At 43.5% G+C, this 23483-nt stretch overlaps 1 protein-coding gene across 1 annotated transcript in view; it reads left to right on the forward strand.

Moving 5' to 3' along the window:
• LOC141084136 (ADAMTS-like protein 5) overlaps positions 1-23483 on the forward strand; it is a 124833-nt gene that overhangs the window by 61346 nt on the left and 40004 nt on the right. Inside the window, exons 4-8 of the mRNA XM_073568611.1 lie at positions 485-545; positions 1022-1124; positions 7221-7348; positions 8954-9077; positions 22557-22640. Of these exons, the coding sequence (XP_073424712.1) occupies positions 485-545; positions 1022-1124; positions 7221-7348; positions 8954-9077; positions 22557-22640 (500 nt within the window). The remainder of the gene's footprint in view (positions 1-484; positions 546-1021; positions 1125-7220; positions 7349-8953; positions 9078-22556; positions 22641-23483) is intronic.

A 23483-nucleotide genomic window follows, 5' to 3' on the forward strand; every position in this document is an offset into this window, starting at 1 on the left:
CCTTTTTCTGGCTACAGCAATATCAAATTTTGACAACTTAAATTAATCCTTTAAAATTATTGTAATTCTCTCCTGTGAACAATATTTTATTTTTTGGCATAGCATCCAGTGTGGGTGAGGCTCCAGTAGAAATGAGCTGAATTGTAGTTATATTTGTATGCTCATATTAGTTGCTTCATTAAAAACCATCTCCTCTTCCTTCAGATCTTTTATTTAAACACATTGTGCCTATACATTGTGGATATCGTCTGCTGAGCGTTATAAAAGTCATCCATCTTGTAAATCTAATGTATATGCTCTTCCTAATGTTGAAAGTATTACTTTGGTCAGATATCTTTGTTATAACTCTTTTTAGCATTATCCTCTCCTGCTACATTGCCTGCAGAAGAACTCTTGAGTCTGTATTTTAGAAGAAATGTGTTTTTGTAATAATTTGTGTTTTTTTCCCCACTTCTTATCTCTTTTCATGGCTGTTTCATAACAGAGATTCTGCAGGGCCAGACTGCCACGGAGACGCTAGACAATATCAAGCGTGTAACATGAAGGTTTGTCCATTTCACTCTTGCTCATTTCAATAATATACATTTAAAGGAGTTGTCTGGGACTTTTCTATTGATGGATTATCCTTAGGATAGGTGATCAGTATCTGATCGGTGGTGGTTTGACCCGTACCACACTTGCTGATCAGTTGATCCCAGTAGAACAGTTGCAGCGCTGCACAACTCATCTCTGTCAATTATAAAGTGGCCGCCCCCTATTTGAATGAACCGAGGCGGATATGTGGTACCTACCACAGCCATTATACAGTTGATGGAGCAATGCTGTGCAGCTCTGCAACTGTGCACTTCCGGCCTCCGCCAGCATCGGGATCATCTGATTGGCGGAGTTGCCAGGAGTTGCACCCCCGCTGATCGGATACTGATGACCTATCCTAAGCATAGGCGATCAATATAAAAGTCTCAGACAACCCATTTAATACAGTGAACAATGCCATAGGTAGTAATTCTTTTTATTACTATAGGACTGTCCATCTGGAGTGACAGATTTTAGACATTTCCAGTGCTCTGCTTACAACAATAAACCTTTAATGGGAAATTATCATACATGGGTGCCTTTCCAGTCAGGTAAGCTTGCTCAGTAATTTTTTTTTTTTTTTATTTCATAACTTTAAGAAAGCGTGGAATCAGGATTCGAGATCACTTCTTGCTCTGCAGAGAAGTAGAACAGTGCATTATAGGGAACCGGTCATCAGTAAAATGTTAGAAATGTGAGGGCATTTTTTCATAGCTGTTGAATCACTGAGTGTAGACATGTGAACCTCTTAATGATTTTAGCCCTTCCGGTGTGAGAGTGAGCACGATTAATCTGCAGCGCCATTCTGTACATTATGCTGGAAATCATTAATAGGAGTCCGATGTATTCCTGAGATGCATTGATTACTCTCCCTCATGCCGACTACTGCTTGTGATTGACACATATCTCCTGATGGAGTTGATGGAGATAAACTATCAACCAGAGGCTGGGATGGCAGAGGAGAAATAGAACCATGAAAAGTATAATGTACTACTATAATAATGTCGGCTTAGTATATGATCAGAAGCTCTACCCAACCAGTGTCAACAATAAAGGTGGTCATACCCCACTACAGTGCTGATGGCTATCTCCCCCAAACCTCCCTTCCAATGGTATGCTTGGTTCTGCAAGGCGTTCATGTTAAAAATGACCGATCCTGCATATGTTTTATGCTACTCTATATAATTTAATTTGTTTATTTCAAAAGTCAGTAAAATAAATGTTACGGAAAAATGTCTGATCCTTCACTACCACCACAATCATCTGGCAGATGGCTCCCATAAATATTAGTCTGTAATGTGTATGGGAACCATAAGCCAGCGTCTTTTCCAGCAGGTACTCTCAGTAACCCGCCTGAAAAAGTATTAGATAAATGTTAAAAAGAATGAACACATGTATTGCAATGTAATAGTGACTTACTGTGCATAAAGGGGGTGTACACAACTCTTGACCAAAATGTTTGGCTCCCATAAAATAGTAAAGATTATACTTGCTTCCCATGCCGGCGCCGTTCCTGCGGTGTCAGCACTTGCTTTCTCCTGGGCTGTGATACGGTGTTGTGACGTCAGCGCCCAATCAGCACTGCAGTCACCATCTCCGCCTTCAGACAAATCGAACATAAAGAGGAAGTCTGGTCCACAGCTGATCTACTGCCTCCTCATGTTTGATTTGTCCAAAGGTGGGGAAAGTGACACCAGCGCTGATTGGGTGCCGGTGTCTCATGTCACAACAACATCATGGGAGCCCCGGGGAGAACGAGTGCCGACACTGTGGGAAAGGCGCGGGAGGTGAGTATAAGCTTTATTATTTTATCGGGGCCAAGCGAGGGTTATACGACAAGAAGTTGTACAAGTAGTGGACAACTTATTTCAGTCTTTTCAGCTTCTTTTAACTTCTTCAGGTTTCCAAAGATGCACAGCGGTTAAAATAAAAAGGGACCTGACCAACCACCAAGTGGCTTACAGTTGGAAGCCACTTACTAGTTTGCTCAATACAAGTACTGTATATGTATATACAGTTAGGTCCATATATATTTGGACAGAAACAACATTTTTCTAATTTTGGTTCTAGACATTACCACAATGAATTTTAAACAAAACATTTCAGATGCAGTTGAAGTTCAGACTTTAAGCTTTCATTTGAGGGTATCCACATTAAAATTGGATGAAGGGTTTAGGAGTTTCAGCTCCTTAACATGTGCCACCCTGTTTTTAAAGGGACCAAAAGTAATTGGACAATTGACTCCAAGGCTATTTCATGGACAGGTGTGGGCAGTCCCTTCGTTATGTCATTCTCAGTTAAGCAGATATAAGGCCTGGAGTTGATTTGAGGTGTGGTGCTTGCATTTGGAAGGTTTTCTGTGAAGGAAACACGTGGTCAAAGGAGCTCTCCATGCAGGTGAAACAAGCCATCCTTAAGCTGCAAAAACAGAAAAAACCCATCCGAGAAATTGCTACAACATTAGGAGTGGCAAAATCTACAGTTTGGTACATCCTGAGAAAGAAAGAAAGCACTGGTGAACTCATCAATGCAAAAAGACCTGGGCGCCCACGGAAGACAACAGTAGTGGATGATTGCAGAATAATCTCCATGGTGAAGAGAAACCCCTTCACAACAGCCAACCAAGTGAACAACACTCTCCAGGAGGTAGGCGTATCAATATCCAAATCTACCATAAAGAGAAGACTGCATGAAAGTAAATACAGAGGGTTCACTGCACGGTGCAAGCCACTAATAAGCATCAAAAATAAAAAGGCTAGACTGGACTTTGCTAAAAAAAAACGTCTAAAAAAGCCAGCACAGTTCTGGAAGAGCATTCTTTGGATAGATGAAACCAAGATCAACCTCTACCAGAATGATGAAAAGAGAAAAGTATGGCGAAGGCGTGGTACAGCTCATGATGCAAAGCATACCACATCATCTGTAAAACACGGCGGAGACAGTGTGATGGCTTGTGCATGCATGGCTGCCAGTGGCACTGGGTCACTAGTGTTTATTGATGATGTGACACAGGACAGAAGCAGCCGAATGAATTCTGAGGTATTCAGAGCCATACTGTGTGCTCAGATCCAGCCAAATGCAGCCAAACTGATTGGTCGTCGTTTCATACTACAGATGGAACAATGACCCAAAACATAAAGCCAAAGCAACCCAGGAGTTTATTAAAGCAAAGAAGTGGAATATTCTTGAATGGCCAAGTCAGTCACCTGATCTCAACCCAATCGAGCATGCATTTCACTTGTTAAAGACTAAACTTCAGACAGAAAGACCCACCAATAAACAGCAACTGAAAACCACCGCAGTGAAGGCCTGGCAGAGCATCAAAAAGGAGGAAACACAGCGTCTGGTGATGTCCATGACTGCCTGAAGACTAAACTTCAGACAGAAAGACCCACCAATAAACAGCAACTGAAAACCACCGCAGTGAAGGCCTGGCAGAGCATCAAAAAGGAGGAAACACAGCGTCTGGTGATGTCCATGACATCACTTCAGGCAGTCATTGCCAACAAAGGGTTTTCAACCAAGTACTAGAAATGAACATTTTATTTACAATTATTTAATCTGTCAAAATTACTTTTTGGTCCCTTTAAAAACAGGGTGGCACATGTTAAGGAGCTGAAACTCCTGAATCCTTCATCCAATCTTAATGTGGATACCCTCAAATGAAAGCTGAAAGTCTGAACTTCAACTGCATCTAAATTGTTTTGTTTAAAATTCATTGTGGTAATGTCTAGAACCAAAATTAGAAAAATGTTGTCTCCGTCCAAATATATATGGACCTAACTGTAAAAAAAGAGCCTATGGCCATAGTTGTTGCAAGAAAACGACCACCATTGCCCATCGCTCATAATCTCTGGCTATAATCCTACATGGTCTGAATCTTAAAGTGAGGGCATCCACTATGCAATCTCAATGAAACCACCATGATTTTCTATTATACCCCACTATTTGCTCTTTCCTGATGAAGTGTCTGTGACCAAAACGTTGCCCTCACAAGAAAATATTTTTAGACAATGCGGCATGTCTGTTTGGATCTGGAAAAAACTTAACAAACATGTTTTGAGAAGAATCTGTTTATTTTGAACTGCTGTTCCATCTCTTTCTTTATGTTCAAAAGACACCAGCTTGTTCTGAAAGGTTTCTTCCTGAAAAACATTCTGGGTTTGCACATATCTAAAAGATGCCGTGTTTACTTCCCCTTAAAGGGAACCTGTCACCAGATTTGGCTGATATGAGAAACTACCATCACCTTTTAGGGATGTTATACAGCATTCTATAATGCTGTATATCTGCCCCCAACCCGACCTGTAAGAGACAAAAATTAACTTTTATTATACTCACCTGTGGTGCGGGGCAGTCTGGTCTGATGGGTGTCTCTTGCCTTGGTTCGGCACCTCCTATATTCTTGCGATGCCGTCCTCCTGCTTGCTTCATGTGGATGACGTGTTCCTGCATCATCCACACAGTCTCCTTGGCACCGCACTCCTGCATAGACGTACTTCTCTGTCCTATTGAGGGCAGAGCAAAGTACTGCATTGCGCAGGTGCCGGGAAAGGGCAAAGAGCCCCTGCACCTGCGCACTGCAGTACTTTGCTCTGCCCTCAACAGGACAAAGAAGTACGCCTGCACAAGAGCGCAATGCTGAGCAGACTGTGTGGATGATGCAGGAAGGCATCATCCACACAAAGCAAGCAGGAGGACTGCATTGCAAGAAGATGGGAGGCGCCGGACCAAAGCCTGCGACACCCCTCAGACTGGAGCTGACCACTCTGCAGGTGAATATAATAAAAGCTCTTTTTCTTGTCTTACAGGTTGGCTTGGGGGCAGATATACAGCATTATAGAATGCTGTATAACATCCCTAAAAGGTGATTGCCGCATCTCATATTGGCCAAAACTGGTGACAGGTTCCCTTTAAGAGTGTTTCCCAATTCAAGTCAGCAGGTTCAGTGGGTATGGAAAGTATTCAGACCCCTTTAAATATTTCACTCTTTGTTTCAGTGCAGCCATTTGGTAAGTTCAAAAAAGTTCATTTTTTTCTTATTAATGTACACTCTGCACTCCATCTTGACTAAAATAAAACAGAAATGTAGAAATTTTTGGAAATGTATTAAAAAAAGAAAAACTGAAATATCACATGGTCATAAGTATTCAGACCATTTGCTCATTATTGAGTAGAAGCACCCTTTTGAGCTAGTACAGCCATGAGTCGTCTTGGGAATGATGCAACAAGTTTTTCACATCTGGATTTGGGAATCCTCTGTCATTGTTCCTTGCAGATCCTCTCCAGTTCCTTCAGGTTGGATGGTGAACGTTGGTGGACAGCCATTTTCAGGTCTCTCCAGAGATGCTCAATTAGGTTTAGGTCAGGGCTCTGGCTGGGCCAGTCAAGAAATGGTCACAGAGTTGTTCTGAAGCCACTCCTTTGTTATTTTAGCTGTGTGCTTAGGGTCATTGTCTTGTTGGAAGGTGAACCTTCAGCCAAGTCTGAGATCCAGAGCCCTCTAGAATAGGTTTTCATCCAGGATATCTCTGTACTTGGCCGCATTCATGTTTCCTTCAATTGCAACCAGTTGTCCTGTCCCTGCAGCTGAAAAGCTCCCTCATAGCATGATGCTGCCACCACCATGTTTCACTGTTGAGATTGTATTGGGCAGGTGATGAGCAGTGCCTGGTTTTCTCCACACATACTGCTTAGAATTATCACCAAAAAGTTCTATTTTTGTCTCATCAGACCAGAGAATTTTATTTCTCATAGTATGGGAGTCCTTCATGTGTTTTTCAGCAAACTCTATGCGGACTTTCATATGTTTGGTACTGAGGAGAGGCTTCCGTTGGGCCACTCTGCCATAAATGCCCAACTGGTTAAGTGCTGCAGTGATAGTTGACTTTGTGGAACTTTCTCCCATCTCCCTACTGCATCTGTGTAGCTCAACCACAGTGATCTTGAGGTCCTTCTTTACCTCTCTCACCAAGGCTCTTCTCCCACGATTGCTCAGTTTGGCTGGATGGCCAGGTCTAGGAAGGCTTCAGGTGGTCCCAAACTTCTTCCATTTAAGAATTATGGAGGCCATTGTGCTCTTAGGAACCTTGAGTACTGCAGAAATTCTTTTGTAGCCTTGGTCAGATCTGTGCCTTGTCACAATTCTGTCTCTGAGCTCCTTGGCCAGATCCTTTGACCTCATGATTCCCATTTGGTCTGACAAGCACTGTGAGGTCTTATATAGACAGGTGTGTGCCTTTGCAAATCAAGTCCTATCAGTATAATTAAACACAGCTGGACTCCAATGAAGGATTAGAACCATCTCAATGAGGATCACAAGGAAATGGACAGCATGTGACTTAAATATGAGTGTCTGAGCAAAGGGTCTGAATACTTATGACTATGTGCGTTTTAATAAATATGCAAACATTTCTACATTTGGTTTTTTTTTCAGTCAAGATAGGGTGCAGAGTGTACATTAATGAGAAAATAAAATGAACTTTTTTGAATTTACCAAATGATTGCAATGAAACAGAGTGAAAAATTTAAAGGGGTCTGAATACTTTCCTTACCCACTGTATATTCCTCGAAAGATTAAGATTTTGAAGTATTACTTTTTCCGAATAACTTTTTCATTGTTTTCTTTTTTTCTATTTTACAATAAGGACAAGGTGACTGTGAGCTAAGTTGCTTGGCACAAGGCCAAAACTTCTATTACAACTTTGGGAAAGTTTTGGATGGAACACCCTGCCAAGCAGAATATAACGGCATCTGTATCAATGGCCACTGTCTTGTAAGTCTACATGAAAGGTTAACAAATTAATTATTGAAGCATATTTGCTTGTATAAGACTGGCTGTACTTCCCACTAAAGATTTGTGCTATATGAACTATACCAAATGTCGACAAAATAGCTGATCTCCGCTTTGCCAAAATCTACGAAATTAGAATTGAATGATAGAAAAATGATAGGACAAAATTATAAAAACGAGTCTATAAATATGTGAGCAAGAGAGGGGAGATGTATTAAAATTCTCAGAAATATATAACTGGATGTGGGACTGGATATGTCCCTATTATGGCTTATACTGCCTACAACCTGTTCTGTCTGATGCCTTGATGAGACTAGTGTGCATTGGAGAGGGCACATTTTAGCCTTTCAGACCCCATACTAGGCTTCCCTATTATTTCATATGGATTAGCTAAGCTAAAAAATATTATGTCTATCACACATTTATTCAATTATAAATAATTTAAACGTTATTTTGATGGAACAAACTCTACAAATTTTTTTTTCCAATTGGACACGTTAACAACTATCCACACAATAGATGATGATTTGCTGATTGATGGGGATTGGACTGCTGGAACTCCTAACAATCCTGAGAACGGGGCTGTGAAATGTTACATTTATTGTCTATGGGACTCTTGAAGATTGCTGGCTGTCTAATAGACAAGGATTAGAGCGGTAAGGCCAGCGTCACACTAAACGTATGGAAAATCGGTCCAAGTCTCCCTGCCAAGAGTCGCACAAGTGTTCTCCGTATGGTCATCCATGTGTAATGCGTTTGCAATGCGATTTTCTTGCACCTATCTATCCGTATGACATCCGTATGGCTTTACATTTCTCACTGATTTCCCCCATTGAATTTAATGGCTCAATGGGCTGAAATGAGGAAAATGTGTGGGTAATTGTCACGAGCTAGACGAATGGTCTGTGTGATGTCCAATTTTTTTTTTTTTCTTGTACCCATAGGCTTGCATTGGCAAGTCTCGGACGATATACTCATACAATCGCAGCATGCTGCAATTTTACACGCACGCTGAATACGCCCAAGAAAATAAAAGGTCATGTGAGCTGTCCCTTAGATTAACACTGGGTGATGTTTTCTCGCATAGCACTCGCCCGTATTCTATGGTAGTGTGTCTCTGGCCTAACATGCATGCTATGTATGTGCTCCATTGTAACATAGTATTTCGGAACCCCTTGGTCTGGATCAGTGGTAGTCCCAGTGGTCAGGTCCCAGAAACAGTAGTCATTTTATTTATATAGCGCCAACATATTCTGCAGCACCATACATGTCTCAGGGTACGTGTGCAAACAATATCAGACATTACACAGTAAAACATAATTCAGCAATTAAACCAGAGGAGTCAGAGTCCTGATCACAGGAGCTTACAATCTATAAGGAAGTAGGGATGACACAAAAGGTAAAAAGTACATGCAATGTGCGGTCCAGCCATCGTTATAATGAAAAAGGAATAGATGATGATTTGTACAGATGGGAATAGCCCTTTCAGAACATTTAAACGTGACCCTTTTATGTAGTGACATTATAAGAGATCTTCTGATAAGATTATTTTAAGGACACCATTTTGTCATTTCTTTGTTTTCCCAGCAAGTCGGTTGTGATTCCATTCTTGGGTCTGAAGAGAAGACTGATATCTGTGGGGTTTGTGGAGGACAAAATGTATCCTGCCAACACCATCGCAATATCTACACTACAAAGTACCCAGCTTCTGGTAATTGTCATGCTGCACTTACATCAGTTGGCTCAGGTCACACTGCCAGGCCAGACATCAGGGACAGAACAGAGATATGGCGCTCATAGTAGCTGATTTATCATGACTTAGGAAAGTCTGACTGACGGCTTCACTGTAATGACCCCTCCCAAAACCCACACTTACCCCTTCTTAACTTAAATAAGACACGATTGCGTGACATTGGATGTAAAAGGCCACAGCAGCCCCGTTTATTAACACCAAACAAGCAATAACATTTTATCCATAAACGTAGAAATATTCCATAAACATAACCACCAGCAAAAGGAGGGGGGGTAAATGAAGAGTCCATTGTACATGATTGCAACACCAGCTCCACCACGTGCCCTCAGCCGCACCACACCGGCTCGAGGACACCCAGCCGAGTGTTGCAAAACCCATTGTACATGATTGCAACACCAGCTCCACCACGTGCCCTCAGCCGCACCACACCGGCTCGAGGACACCCAGCCGAGTGTTGCCCAACCAATGTCCTGCTGGGACCCAGCCCAGCAGGGACCCACGTTAACATGCCCCGCTGTGACCGAGCACAGCAGGGTCCCACGTTAACATGTCCCGCTGTGACCCAGCACAGCTGGGACCCACCTTAACCAAGTATACCATTGCACCACCAGGGGTAACCCGCTCCTGCATTGGGTTCACCCCCCCGCTCTTTGTGCAATCCACCGACTTCAAATACCCCCCTCCTTTCCGCCACCGCGAGCACGTATGACACCTTGTACGTGCGAGTACCACCACCAAAGACCCAACCCGAGCCGACTCTGCGGCTCGAGTAACCAATGTTTCTGTACCAAGACCAATCAATCAAAACTGATCCCCATTAGACCTCACAATGCCAACCTACACCAAAATACCAGTACAACAAGGTCAGCCACACCCAAGACCTGCAACTAGCCAACCGCATCGTCCAATCCTATGCACCGCCTGCGCGACCAGTCCCCAACCTGAGACGCCGCCTCTGCCTCGTTGAGACCGCAACATTGCAGGCGCCTCCGAAAATTATACTTCACCTAATAATTAATCAAAGCCAACCATTATTGCCGTGAACAAAAGAACCTACATTGGTTCCCCAAACCTCCGATAGATTCTTGAAAATGTGCCCAGTAAAAACCCACTATGTAGTCATTCCAAACAGGAGCCCCTATGGACACCAACATGAGCACGGCTCCCAGGCAGAAAAATTGCACTCCACCTGATAATAATCAAAGCCAACCATTATAGACGTAACAACAGAACCTACACTGGTTCCCCAACCTCCGACAGATTCTTGAAAAACGTGCCCCACTATATAGTCATGAACAACAACACGAGCATGGCTCCCAGGCAGGAGCATTCAGGCCCGATGTCTCAGATCAAACTCCTTGACGCCCCAGCGACCAAGTCTCCACCACACACGTGCAGTACCAAAACGCTGTTGGTCCCGTCAACCCTGCGTGATAGCATCTATCTTAAAATATCCACCCAACTAGAAAACATAAACCAATCCACCCCGTAATCACCACGACCCGGAACAAATTAATTGTGTGCATCACCCGTGCACTTCGAACCCAGAATCACAACACTATTGTTGCCACCCTCTTACCAAAAGTGAGATGTACTCCGCACCCATTCCCCGCTGAACTGCGGATTCGACACTACTCACAAAAGAAAGAAAAGCGACTCCACACCACCTGAAGTCCAGGAAAACTCAGACACACATCACGTCTCCCGAAAACCCCAGACACCATAAACCCGGGCCATCCATCAAAACATTGCACTCACCGGTGCCCGATGCTTGTCCACCACTCAGCCTTAAAGCACCGCAAAAAGCACCCCCAAACGGAGCACAGCCCCAGATGATTACCAGGTCCTTAGAATCATTAAAAGTCAATGCACATCGCACTAGCTTCCCCTGCCACAGCTTACCACCAGCCCAACATTAATGAAAGTAATGTTATAGCTGCAACCTGCTAACCCACTACTTAAAGTACACCTCCCCCGCAGCAGCGCTGCACCACAACCGTGTCCCCATAATACCAGCCGGTCCTGACAAGTGCGCATAACGGAATAAATGACATAGCCATGTATTGCCGGACGGGCTACACCCACGCGGGAGACCATTCACATGGCCATCAAAACAACATGTCCTGCCTCATGCTCTATACAGAATTCCTGACAAATGGAACAACACCCGCTGGATAAACAAACCGTTCACCAACCAGGACCCCCGAGACCAGTAAAGCACACGCTGGGTTACCCAACTCAAATGTTGCATCATCCTTGCGCAACACTTCACCCTGGCCCCCCCCCATCCGGGGGCACCCAAAAAGAAAAGACTCTAAGGAGAGCTGTATACCCAGAAGGCAAAGCAGGACCAGCTGCACCCACAATAAACCTCCTAGCCCATTGTAACGAAAAACTATCCACTCTGTATAATAAACTCCTACGTAGCTACAATCAACGGCTGTAACAAATACCACCCGATACAGTCTGCCAAAAGCTCAATCGGCAACCCTAAAGAACCGCAGTGAGAACCCACCAGTCCTTACGTACAAAAGTTGTTAAAACTGCCCCAGGGCAGCCACGACCAGCAAATTACCGTAAGAACGCCATATGACTGCAGATCATGCAAAAACCCCCAGTGGATCGTAGCCCCACGTATTCAATAACCAAAATCAACCCCCCAAAACAGCAGCGCGATATACACGGGAACCTAATAACGACCCCCGACCTGACACGATGTACTCGTTAACCTAACCTGACTTAGACATAGGGCCCCAGGTGAATCAAACACTTAGACTTATCCAAACACATGATAACCGCAACAACGCCCTGAGCATGAAGAAACCCAAAGTAGTCAAGGGTTGGACCATGAACAGAAATAAGCACACCACCTTCCCTAATACCAGATAGTAGCTCCAGGTTGGACCATGAACAGAAAATAAGCACTGCACCATCCCTAATACCAGATAATCCCCGACTACCACACAGAAACCAAACCACGGACCTCAACAACCGGACATTGACCCACCATAACCCCAGCTCCACGCCATATCTACGTATCCCCCCCAGAAATTAACCAGGAAAACAAATCCGGTAAAAGGTCAACTCCAAGCCCCCCGGGGGAAATGTCATCCATTGCTGCCAGAAAGGCAGGTTCCCGAAAGATCTGCCGTCCCAAGCATCTCGACCTCACCAGAACGTCTGCCGCAACAAACCAAAATGCCCCTAGTGAACATGAAAACCCTTAGTACACTCAAAGCCCCTATTGGAGAACCGAACCCGGCATATAAATAAAACACACCCTAATGAAAACTCGACCACCTACCCCCTCACCTCTGACCAGCAATAGAACACACCCCACTGTAACGTGAAAGATTAAGCCGCCCGATGCACTACCCAAACAGATCACCACGTCAGTGAACTGCCATCCAACCAATATCAAATACTTGGCGCGGCGATAATCCTCCAGCCCAAAGACCCCATGCCTATAACAATAAACCATAAAACTGGCATGGATATGGCTATCCACCACCGCTCTGCCAATATCCGTATCACCACCTGAATTACTCACAAACCGCCATGGACTCACCACCAGTCATACACAAACACCCAGAGAATGCAAGCACAATTATACTAACCAAAATAAAATGATGTCGTCACCTATAGATATACCCACTATCATAAAAGCAAACTAGCATGAAATTAAAAAATACCTCCCAACACTCATGAAGTGCACAAAACAGCCTCGTGGACCACAAAGCAACCATTCCCTCACAGATTCGAACGCTGTCCACATGGACCAGCCGCGCATCTTTCCGAACCCCCAGACAAACACCCGAAACCATACGTAGCAACACCCTTCCCAACCAATATAATCTAGACATTAATAAAGGTTTAAGTGAGCCTTAATTACTAGGCTGACTCCGCGGAACCCCACGGAACAGCCGTCACGTGTCCTCCGCGTCGAGCACCGCAACTGCGATCTTCTCCATGGATCTACGCCGACTGCAGCCCTCCTGGGCCGCAGCGCCAGCGCCCAGACCGACTGTCCGTCCGGGAACGCATGGCAAAAAGTCACTGGCTCGGAGCCTCAAACGGGGGGGGAGGTTGGCGCTCCAGCCGCAGGCAACACCTCCTGAATCTGGCACCCAACGCCGGGGGAACGCGACGCCGGACCACATGACCTGTGGCCCTTGGCAGCTGAAGGGTGGCCACATGACCGAGCCACCGCCCGCTTCCCCCCAGCGCCGCGAGAAAGGAAATGAGGCTGGTGAAGTCACACACCACCTCGCCACCGGGCTCCTTGCCGCGTCACGTCACCGCCGTCCACCGATGCCGATGACCGCGCCGGGTCAGGTGACCACGCCGGGTAATGTGGCCGCGACGTGCGCGTCACCACTGTGTGACGCGATCCGAAATGGAGGGGAGGCCGGCCACGTCACTCACCGCCCCGTTACCTTGCTGCCTGCTTCTCGACTTCTGGCTCCGGCCCCGCGATGTCTTCTGCAACAGGTCTGCTAATGGGGCTCATCCTCCGCTGCAAACTTAACTCCGGGCTGAGGTGCTCAGGAGGCCGTGATCGTCGCTGCCGCTTCGGAAGCAGAGGGGTCCCATCTTCTCCGCCGTCGCCATCACCAGACCATCGCTGCAGCTGTTCCTTCATCCACTGCTGGCCGCGCTGCTCCATCATCCTCTTCATCTGTGCCACGAGGTATTCCATCTTCTGGATCCAAAGATTCAAGCTGAAGTCCCAGTTGTGAGGAGCTGACGATTCCGGACGTCTGCAAGGTAAGGAATGACCATCCCCCCACAGTTCTGCCCTATATATCCATCCCACTACTGACCACTCCCTGCCAACTCACATTGCACAATAAGCCCCATAGCTCCAACCCACACCTTCCCCACAAGCACAAAGCACTACACCTTACCCTTCACTAACCCTCAGGCCTAGCATCCCTCCTTAGTCATGTGCGCCCTCCCTGTAGCCCCTTTGGGGCAGGCGTCCGGGCTTGCCTTTGTTTCTATACTGGGTTAAATAGGTCAGAGTCTAATTCATGCACTCAACCAATCAACCAAGTAATATCCGTGGTGTAGTGTATGTCTGATTCTTAGTATGGTCTCATTCATATTCACAATTATTGTCAGGAACACACCAAAGCTGGGGATCATAGAGCAAACTGACATAGGCTAACACTAAAAAAATATATCTTATGTGAGGTTCATTTAAGAAGAACAAAGGAGAATTTGTTAAAGTGGTTACACCACTTATCACTGTACTATTGAATATGTTGTATATTGTTTCTAGACATTTCTAACTAAAAATTAATTTGTATATAAATATACAGTAATGGCAAAAAGTGTTGGCACCCGTGAAATTATTACAGATAATGAAGTATTGCTCCCAGAAAATTATTTCAGTTACACGTTTTGTTATACACATATTTATCTCCTTTGTGTGTATTGGAACAGCACAAAAAGAACAGAGAAAAAAAAAGGCAAATTGGACATAATTTCACACAAAACCCCAAAAATGGGCCAGGCAAAAATGTTGGCACATTCCCAAAATTGTGGGTAACAACTTTGTTTCAAGCATGTGATGCTCGTTCAACTCACCTGTGGCAAGTAACAGGTGTGGGTAATATGAAATTCACACCTGAAACCAGATAAAAAGGAGAGAAGTTGACTCAATTTTTGCATGTGTGCCACACTAACCATGGAGAGTAGAAAGAGGAGTACTGTCTAAAGACTTGACAAGCAAAATTGTTGGAAAATAGCAATAATCTCAAGGTTACAAGTCCATCTTCAGAGTTCCTTTGTCCATGATAAGCAACATAATCAAGAAGTTTACAACTCATGGCACAGTACCTATCTTGCTGGACACGGGCAGAATAATTGATGAAAGGTTGCAATGCAGGATAGTCCGGATCGTTGATAAGCAGCCTCAATCAAGTTCCAAAGGAATTCAAGCTGTCTTGCAGATCCAGGGTGCATCAGAGTCAGCGCAAACTATCTGCCGACATTTAAATGAAATGAAACACTATTTCAGGAGACCCAGGAGGACCCCACTGCTGACACATAGACATAAAAAACTAGACTGCAGTGTGCCAAAATGTACGTGAGTAAGCCAAAATCCTTTGGGGAAAGCTTTGTGTGGGCAGATGAGACCAAGACTGAGCTTTTTAGTAGCACACATTCTACTGTTTACCAATAACAGAATGAGGCCTACAAAGAAAGGAACACAGTACCTACAGTCAAATATGTTGGAAGTTCAAAGATGTTTGCGAGTTGTTTTGCTGCCTCTGGCACTGGGTGTCTTGAATATGTTCAAGGCATCATGAATTCTGAAGATTAACAAAGGATTTGGGGTTGCAATGTAGAGCTCTGTGTCCGAAAGCTGGGTTTGAATCCTAGGTCATGAATCACTCAGAAATCGATGTAAACAAAGCACTAGAGAGTTCTGAAGTGGCTGCAATGAGTTCCAGAATAAATCCCAGTAAACACCAGCGGAGAGATCTTAAAATTGCTGTTGAGAGAAGGCATCCTTCAAATATGAGAGATCTGGAGCAGTTTGCAAAATAAGAGTGGTCCAAAATTGCAGTTGGGAGGTGTAAGAAGCTTGTTGATGGTTATACAAAGCGATTGATTGCAGTTATTTATTGCAAACCGTGTGCAACCAAAAATTAAGTTGAGGCTGTCAACAATTTTGTCCCGATCATTTTAGGGGTTTCGTGTGAAATTATATCTAATTTGTCTTTTTTTTCTCTGCTTTTTTGTGTTGTTCCAATACACAGAAAGGAAATAAACGTGTTTAAGTGAAATAATTTTCTGGGAGAAATACGTAATTTTCTGGAACAATTTCAAGGGTGCCAACATTTTTGTCCATGATTGTGTATATATATATAAAACTGAAGTTAAGGGTGCCAACAGTTTTGTCCTGCCCATTTTGCACGTTTTATGTGAAACTATCAAATTTGCCATTTTTTCATGTTGTTCCATTACATACAAAGGAAATAAACTTGTATAACAAAATGTGTGTAATTGCAATAATTTTCTGGGAGAAATACTTCATTTACTGGAACAATTTCAAGGGTGCCATCACTTTCGGCCATGACTGTGCAATATTCCTTACTGTCCTACTGTCGTGGTTAAAAAAAAAAAAGAAAAAAGAAGAAACACACAGCCCATTTAACGACCGCCGATGCGCCTTTTAACGGCGGCAGTTAAAGGTACTTATTCCTCAGCGCCGGTTTTTAACAGTGCTGAAAAATAAGGTTATAGCACCCCCCCCCCGGGTCGGAAAGTCTCCGGGGTCTCGGAGAACAGGATTTGGGTTGGTTTTTCCTGTCCCCAGTGTTGCGATCACCGTTTTTCAACCAATAACAGCGACCGCAAAATAAAAGTCAGATTTCCCATTTATTTCTCTCTCCTCTGATATGATCTAGCACATCAGAGGGGAGAGAAATGGAGTTCCCTGAGCCTCTCGGTACCTCTCCCACCTCCTGTATCCCCCGCTCCGGTCCCCCTGCCCTCGGCGTTGTCTTCCAGGAAGAAAATGGCGGGCGCATGCATAGTACACCCGCCGAGATCTACCGGCCAGCACCCAACAACAATAGGAGATTTTTGGTTCATTTTGATCACTGTGATAGACCCTATCGCAGTAATCAAAATAAAAAAATAATAAATCAGATCCCCCTTTATCACCCTCTTAGTTAGGTAAAAATAATAAAATAAAAAAATGAATTTTTTCCGTTAGGGTTATGGTTGGAATTATAGCTAGGGTTAGGTTTGCGGCTAGGGTTAGGATTGGGCTAGGGTTAGAGTTGGGGATAGAGTTGTGTTGGGGTTAGGGTTGTGGTGTTGGGGTTAGGATTGTGGTTAGAGGTGGGTTAGGGTTGGGGTTAGGGCTGTGTTAGGGTTGGAGTTAGAATTGGGGGGTTTCCACTGTTTGGGTACATCAGAGGGTCTCCAAACGCAACATAGAACCCGCCATTGATTCTAGCCAATTTTGCGTTCACAAAGTCAAACGGTGCTGCCCCCCTTCTGAGTCCTGCCATGCGTCCAAAGAGTGGCATTCCCACACATACCGGGTATCGGTGTACTTAGGAGAAATGAAATGCCCAACAAATTTTGTGGTCCATTTTCTCCTGATACCCTTGTGAAAGTAAAAAAAATTGGTTCCAAAGTACATTTTTTGTGAAAAAAATAAAATGTCCATTTTTCCTTCCACATTGCTTTAGTTCTCATGAAGCACCTAAATGGTTAATAAACTTCTTGAATGTGGTTTTGCGCACCTTGATAGGTGCAGTTTTTAGAATGGTGTCACTTTTAGGTATATTCTGTTATATTGACTCCCCAAACTCACTTCAAATGTGAGGGGGTCCCAAAAAAAATGGTTTTGTAAATTTTGTTGGAAAAATGAGAAATTGCTCATCAACTTTTATAATAATAAATTTTATTTTTATAGCGCCGACATATTCCGCAGCACTTTACATTTCACTTTTCAACTTTTAACACTTTATAACGTCCTAACAAAAAAAAAAATTATGTTTCCAAAACTGTGCTGATGTAAAGTAGACATGTGGGAAATGTTGTTTACTAACTATTTTGTGTAACATGACTCTCTGATTTAAGGGCACAAAAATTAAAAGTTTGAAAATTGCCAAATTTTCAAAATTTTGGCCAAATTTCCGTTTTTTTTCATAAACAAACCCAAGTCATATTGAAGACATTTTACCACTAACATGAAATACTATATACACAATCAAAGGGAAGTCCATTCACCAGCAAAATGGAGTATTAGAGGAAAATTAGGCTATGATATTAAAAACCTTTATCCTTTATTGTAGCCTCATAAAAACATCTTGCTTTTATGAAGCTACAATAAAGGATAAAGGTTTTTAATACCATAGCCTAATTTTCTTAAACAATATTTTTATTAGAGTTTTTAGAGTAATAGAAATGTAAAACATACATTCATATAGTCATATCCAAATGAAATTTAGAGTAATGTAAATCAAAACATCACAGTATAATACCATTACAATCATATCAGCACTTGAAGTGAGTGCGATTAACAATGAACAGAACAGAACAAAAAGACAATTGTAAGAGCACAGGCAGACACCTAGATATATATAAAATATTGGCACATCATGAATAATAAAAAAAAAAGGAAAAAAAAGAGAAAACAAAGATTTAGGGTATAAACTCCTCTTCAATTTTGGACTTGAGTTCCAACCATTTATACCATCTATCACCAAATAATTTAATTGATAGATTATTGATATAGTGAATCTTTTCATAAGTACAGTGTTTATCAACCAACATAATCAGTGTGACAATATCCGGAGGTTGCTTATTGTTCCAACCTTTCGCTATAAGGTACACTGAAGACATAAGAATGTGAGCAACCAGAAACTTTTCTTTTTTAAGTCTGTAAATACCTATGAGTAACAGGGCTAGGGCAGGATGCGGTTGGACATGCCAGTTACATATGGTCGAGATTAAGTTAAAAACCTTGAGCCAGTATACTTTCAATACAGGGCATCCCCAAAAAACATGGAGCAAGTCAGCTTGAGATCCACATCCACGCCAGCATAATCCAGATCCCCCCCTCCAAAATATCTGAGTCTATTCGGGGTAAGATAATAGTGTGTCTCAAGTATGTTCATACATTTTGTGGACTTTGCCGCAATTTTAAAAGATGATGTCCATTGGGGCATCTGTATCTGTTTCTGCAGAGTGGTTTCCCACCTCTCAAAACATCCTCCACTAGAAAAGGTATATTTACCGGTTAGGATGTTGTACAAGGGTTTAAGAGAACTCCTGTGACTGGGAGATGTATTAGTTAAGAAGCTATGAATGGTATGGTTAATCAAAACCACTCCGCAGAAGTGTTTCTTATAATTACTGTATTCCTCTTTGAGCAAGAGATATTTCATATATTCCGTATTGGGGACTCCAAACTTGGTTTTGATCAGCTCAAAGGGCATGACTCTATTATTATCTAGTAAGTCATCCACAAATGTGATGGGGATTTTTGTCCAACTGTCAAACATTGGTCTTAAAGAAATCTTGACAGGTGACAAAAAAGGGAGTCTCAATTTTTTAGTTGAAAGAGGGGAAACATTAAACCTTCTTCTGCATAAATGTGACCAACAAAGCATAGAAGCTCTAAGTATTGGATTCTCTATGTGTATGATTTCTTTTCTGTGCAGAAGAAAATAAGGTATATATAATGTCGGTTCCCTGTTAGGCATCAGATCTCTCAACCATAGCCTAATTTTCCTCTATCTAATAATTTTGCTGGTGACTGGACTTCCCTCTGCTTGTGTATATGGCTCATTCACCTGGGAGTCAGCTCAGGATCTCCATCTCCGTGCATCGCACCTCACTTACTCCGGAGTGACCTCAATTGAATGAATGTCTGGTGAGCTGAAATACTTTTTTCTCTGTTTTTATGAAGTACTACTAGATGGAGGCCCAATGCTATTGCATCGGGAGGGCGGTAATGTCACGATGGGGCAGACTTTGCAGCGTTGAGAATCTCTGCCCCCCATGTGCTCACCCACCTATCCACTCTCTCTTTCCCCATATGCTGACTTCTTCCGTCTGTGCTCTCTTCTTTGACCTGTCTATCCCCCTTTTCTGCTGTCTCTCTCCTTCCTGTTCTGTGTTCTCCCTTCATGTGCCGTCCCGTTTGAGCTGTCTTCCCTTTATGCTCTGTCTCTCTCACCCCTGTGTCTGACCGTCTACAGAACATACCACAGCTCCTGGGCAGGGGGGGAAGCAAAAGACAATACTGACATTACAGCAGGAGATCGCAGAGGATACATTTTCTGAGGTAAAATATTGTTTAAAAACAGTCAGTGAAATAGTTTACCTCACAAAATGAATCCTCTGTGATCCCCTGCTGTAATTTCAATATTGTCTTTTGATTCCTCCCCTGCTCAGGAGATGTGGTATGCTCCGTACACGGTCAGACACAGACAATTTTTAAAATGAACTTTCATTCGTGGGAAAACCCCGTTATTGTGACCGGCTTCCTCTGCCTTTAGACACGCTGCGCATCTGCTGCCAGGATCAGCCGAATGATTCACTGGGCCTGTGCAGAATTCGCACAGGAGCAGTGCGACTGTGTTCCGCTGGTGGTACCGTGCAAGAGGCTGCGTGAGTGTGTGAGTGTGTGAGTGTGGTGCATATAGAGTGTGTGTGTGTAGTGCGATGGTGTTCCGCTGGTGGTACCGTGCAATAGGTCTGTACCAGCAGCAGTTTCCATATTGAGACACCCATCACTTGGGTGTCCCAATATTGCGGTCGGTGAACTTCCTCCACTTGGAATTCTGGGATACGGTGACATCTTGACAGAACAGGAAATTAAAACATTACAAGGCAATTCTATAAATAGACATGTCACGAAAAAAAACAATGTTAGAATCAGTGGGATCTTTTGAAGCATTCCAGAGCTATAACCTCAAAGTGACAGTGGTCGGAATTGTAAAAATTGGCTTGGTCATTAAGTACAAAATTGTCTCTGTCACTAAGGGGTTAAGAATGCATTAACCAAGGCAATTTTCCTTCTGCTGGTATCTGCTACAAAAGCTAATTTTTCCATAGACCACTATGTCAAGCTCAGCATGTCACTTGCATTTTCTCACTACGTGGTGGCTATTCGGATGAAAGACTGTCCATGTAATACAAGAATGGCGGCAAGAATTGGAGCCACTTATAGTGGGCTAGATGGTGGCCCGATTCTAATGCATCGGGTATTCTAGAATATGGCCAGCGGGAGACCGACGTTCAAAAGATGGTCCAGGACGATCCACCACAATCGGCGATCTCACAGCGGGGGCCTGGTCGCTGCTGCGTGTCACGCTGAAGCTAAGTACCCGCGTTGCAGAAATGCTGTGGAAATTTCCGTAACATTTCCGCATCTCCCGCCGTGGGAAAAACGCATGCGTTTTCTGACAGAAAACATGCATTTTTCACGTGTGGAACTCAAGCTCATTCCAAGAGATTTGAAGCATCGCTTGGAATGTGATTGACAGTTTGGTCACACTTGTCAAGCATAGTGTTTGATAATTGTGATCAACTTTTTACTATTGATGCTGCCTATGCAGCATCAATAGTAAAAGATAGAATGTAAAAAATAATTAAAAAAAATTAAAATAAAGGTTATTCTCACCTTCCGACGGCCCCCGATCTCCTCTCCATGCTCCCGGCATCTTCCGTTCCCAGTAATGCTTAGCGCGAAGGACCGGAGATGACGTCACTCTCGCGAGAGCGCGACGTCATCAGCGGTCTTTTGCTCAAAGCATTACTGGGACCGGAAGATGCCGGGTGCGTGGTGAGAGGAGAGAGTCTATTTTTTTTACAGGTTTATGGCACCCAGGGCCTGGAGGAGAGTCTCCTCTCCTCCGGACCCTGGGTACCATCCGCACATTGAGCGCTGTGCCGGTCATCTCCCGGCTGCGTCGCCGCTGACCTCTGTGCGGCAGGAGATGACCCGTGGCAACCATCGGGAGATCAGTGGCTAGCGCCGCAGATCTCCCGACGGTAGTGGTGGCATGCGTCGTTCGAATGCCGCACCAATTCGTGTCTGGGCTGCGCCTGTCGCTGATTGGTCCAATCAGCAACGCGGGATTTCTGTGACAGACAGACAGAATTAGACGATTATATAGTAGATGGAGCTGAACTGCAGTTCTAAATTGCAGACATGTACACATGTGGCACTTTTTATGGAAATACAAAAACTATTTCTAATCCCAGATGAGCAAAGGGAGACATATGCAATATACTGATGTCATGGTGGTTTGCTAGGTACCCTCCTCTCTAATCCAGAGTAGAGAAACCCTAAATTTCAGCGGCTTCCTTGGCCAATCCATGTATTAAATTAATGCCTATTATTTGACCGGATGCCAAGTAATACCACACTGCCTGTATAGTGGCAGCTTTTCAAGGGGAAATGTCTGTCTTTCCATCATTAGGAGATATTACTTTTAATAAATGAAAATACATTTTGCAAATTTGCAATTACATAATGTAATATCTTAAATTATATAGTAGTACAATTAATTTTATTGACGTCTTACTCAATTGAGATTCAGTCTTTATGGTTAAATGTGAGGGACCCAAAATAAACATGCAGGTATACATACTGCTGTATAGAAACTTGGCCAATCTTGATGCATCGGAACCAGCTGAGAACAATCGGGGTCTTCCCGGTCTTAGTAAATGGAATTCTTTACATTCATGTTCCAATACACACAAGTCACTGAGTGCATCAGCTCTGTGTTTTATTAACCCCTGTACCTTGGCAGTGTCTGCACATAGAAATCTTTCCAGCATCTCCTGTCAGTAAAATGACAGGCCTGAGGGGAGAGGGATAGTGTTTCACCTTGTTAAAATGGTTCTTCTGTTTAGGACAGGACTCACTGTTCTTCATTATTGTGATTTTAGGGCTATTTGGATACAATGAAGTGACCAAGATTCCTGCAGGTGCCACTAACATCAGGGTGACTGACAAGAGCAATAACTATCTTGGTAAGTACAGGCTACAACAGAATGTTTCAGGTACGTGGATGTCCAGGGACTGAGGCTGGCGCATGTCTACTACACAACATTATGATAACTTATGTGTTACATTAGCACAGTAACCAGATGTTCTCTTTAAATTTTGCACATATGGAAGCTCATTTCCATATTAAGAAAAATGTGGATTTCTCTGGAATAAGACATCGGATCGCAGATATCAAAGGATTATTTTACTCAACTTTCCATGACCTGTTTGCCCATATAGATGGCTTAGGAGGGTTGATCCTATTGATAGATTCCCTTTAAGTGGCAACAGATGGCAACATGATGAAAATAAGACAGTTGCACTAATTAAAAACCTACACAGATGATTCCCCCTATGGAATCATTCACTATGAGGCAGACTGACTCATTATTAAGAATAGCTCCGTTTGTGGTTCGCATCTGAATCCGGTTGTTCAGGGCTTTCAAACAGGAACCTCGACAAAGCCACAGATGCATACCCTGAATGTAATGTGAACATAGTCTTAAGATAAAGCATTACATAAAGCTGAAAATAATTGGCTTCCAATAAATTTAACAGGTGTCACCTTACCTCAAATGTAAAGAACTGCTCTAGATTCTAGTAAATAAACTGGAGTCTAGATCATAAATCACCGCCTTTAGGCTGAGGTCCCATGATGCAAAAGGAAAACTTCATAAAAGTTGCTGATAGGATCACTAGGTGAGGTGAATCCACCAAGCTCAAGGTCGAGATGGGCAAACAGACCACGGTGGGCACAGAGAGTAGGGGCATCAGTGCAGAAGCTAGGTGGGGCACTCAGGACACGGACAACCAGGGAAAAGGAGACT

Source organism: Dendrobates tinctorius, unplaced genomic scaffold (genome assembly GCF_039654945.1).
Source record: "Dendrobates tinctorius isolate UK_male_01 unplaced genomic scaffold, ASM3965494v1 ptg000022l, whole genome shotgun sequence".
Lineage (NCBI taxonomy): Eukaryota > Metazoa > Chordata > Amphibia > Anura > Dendrobatidae > Dendrobates > Dendrobates tinctorius.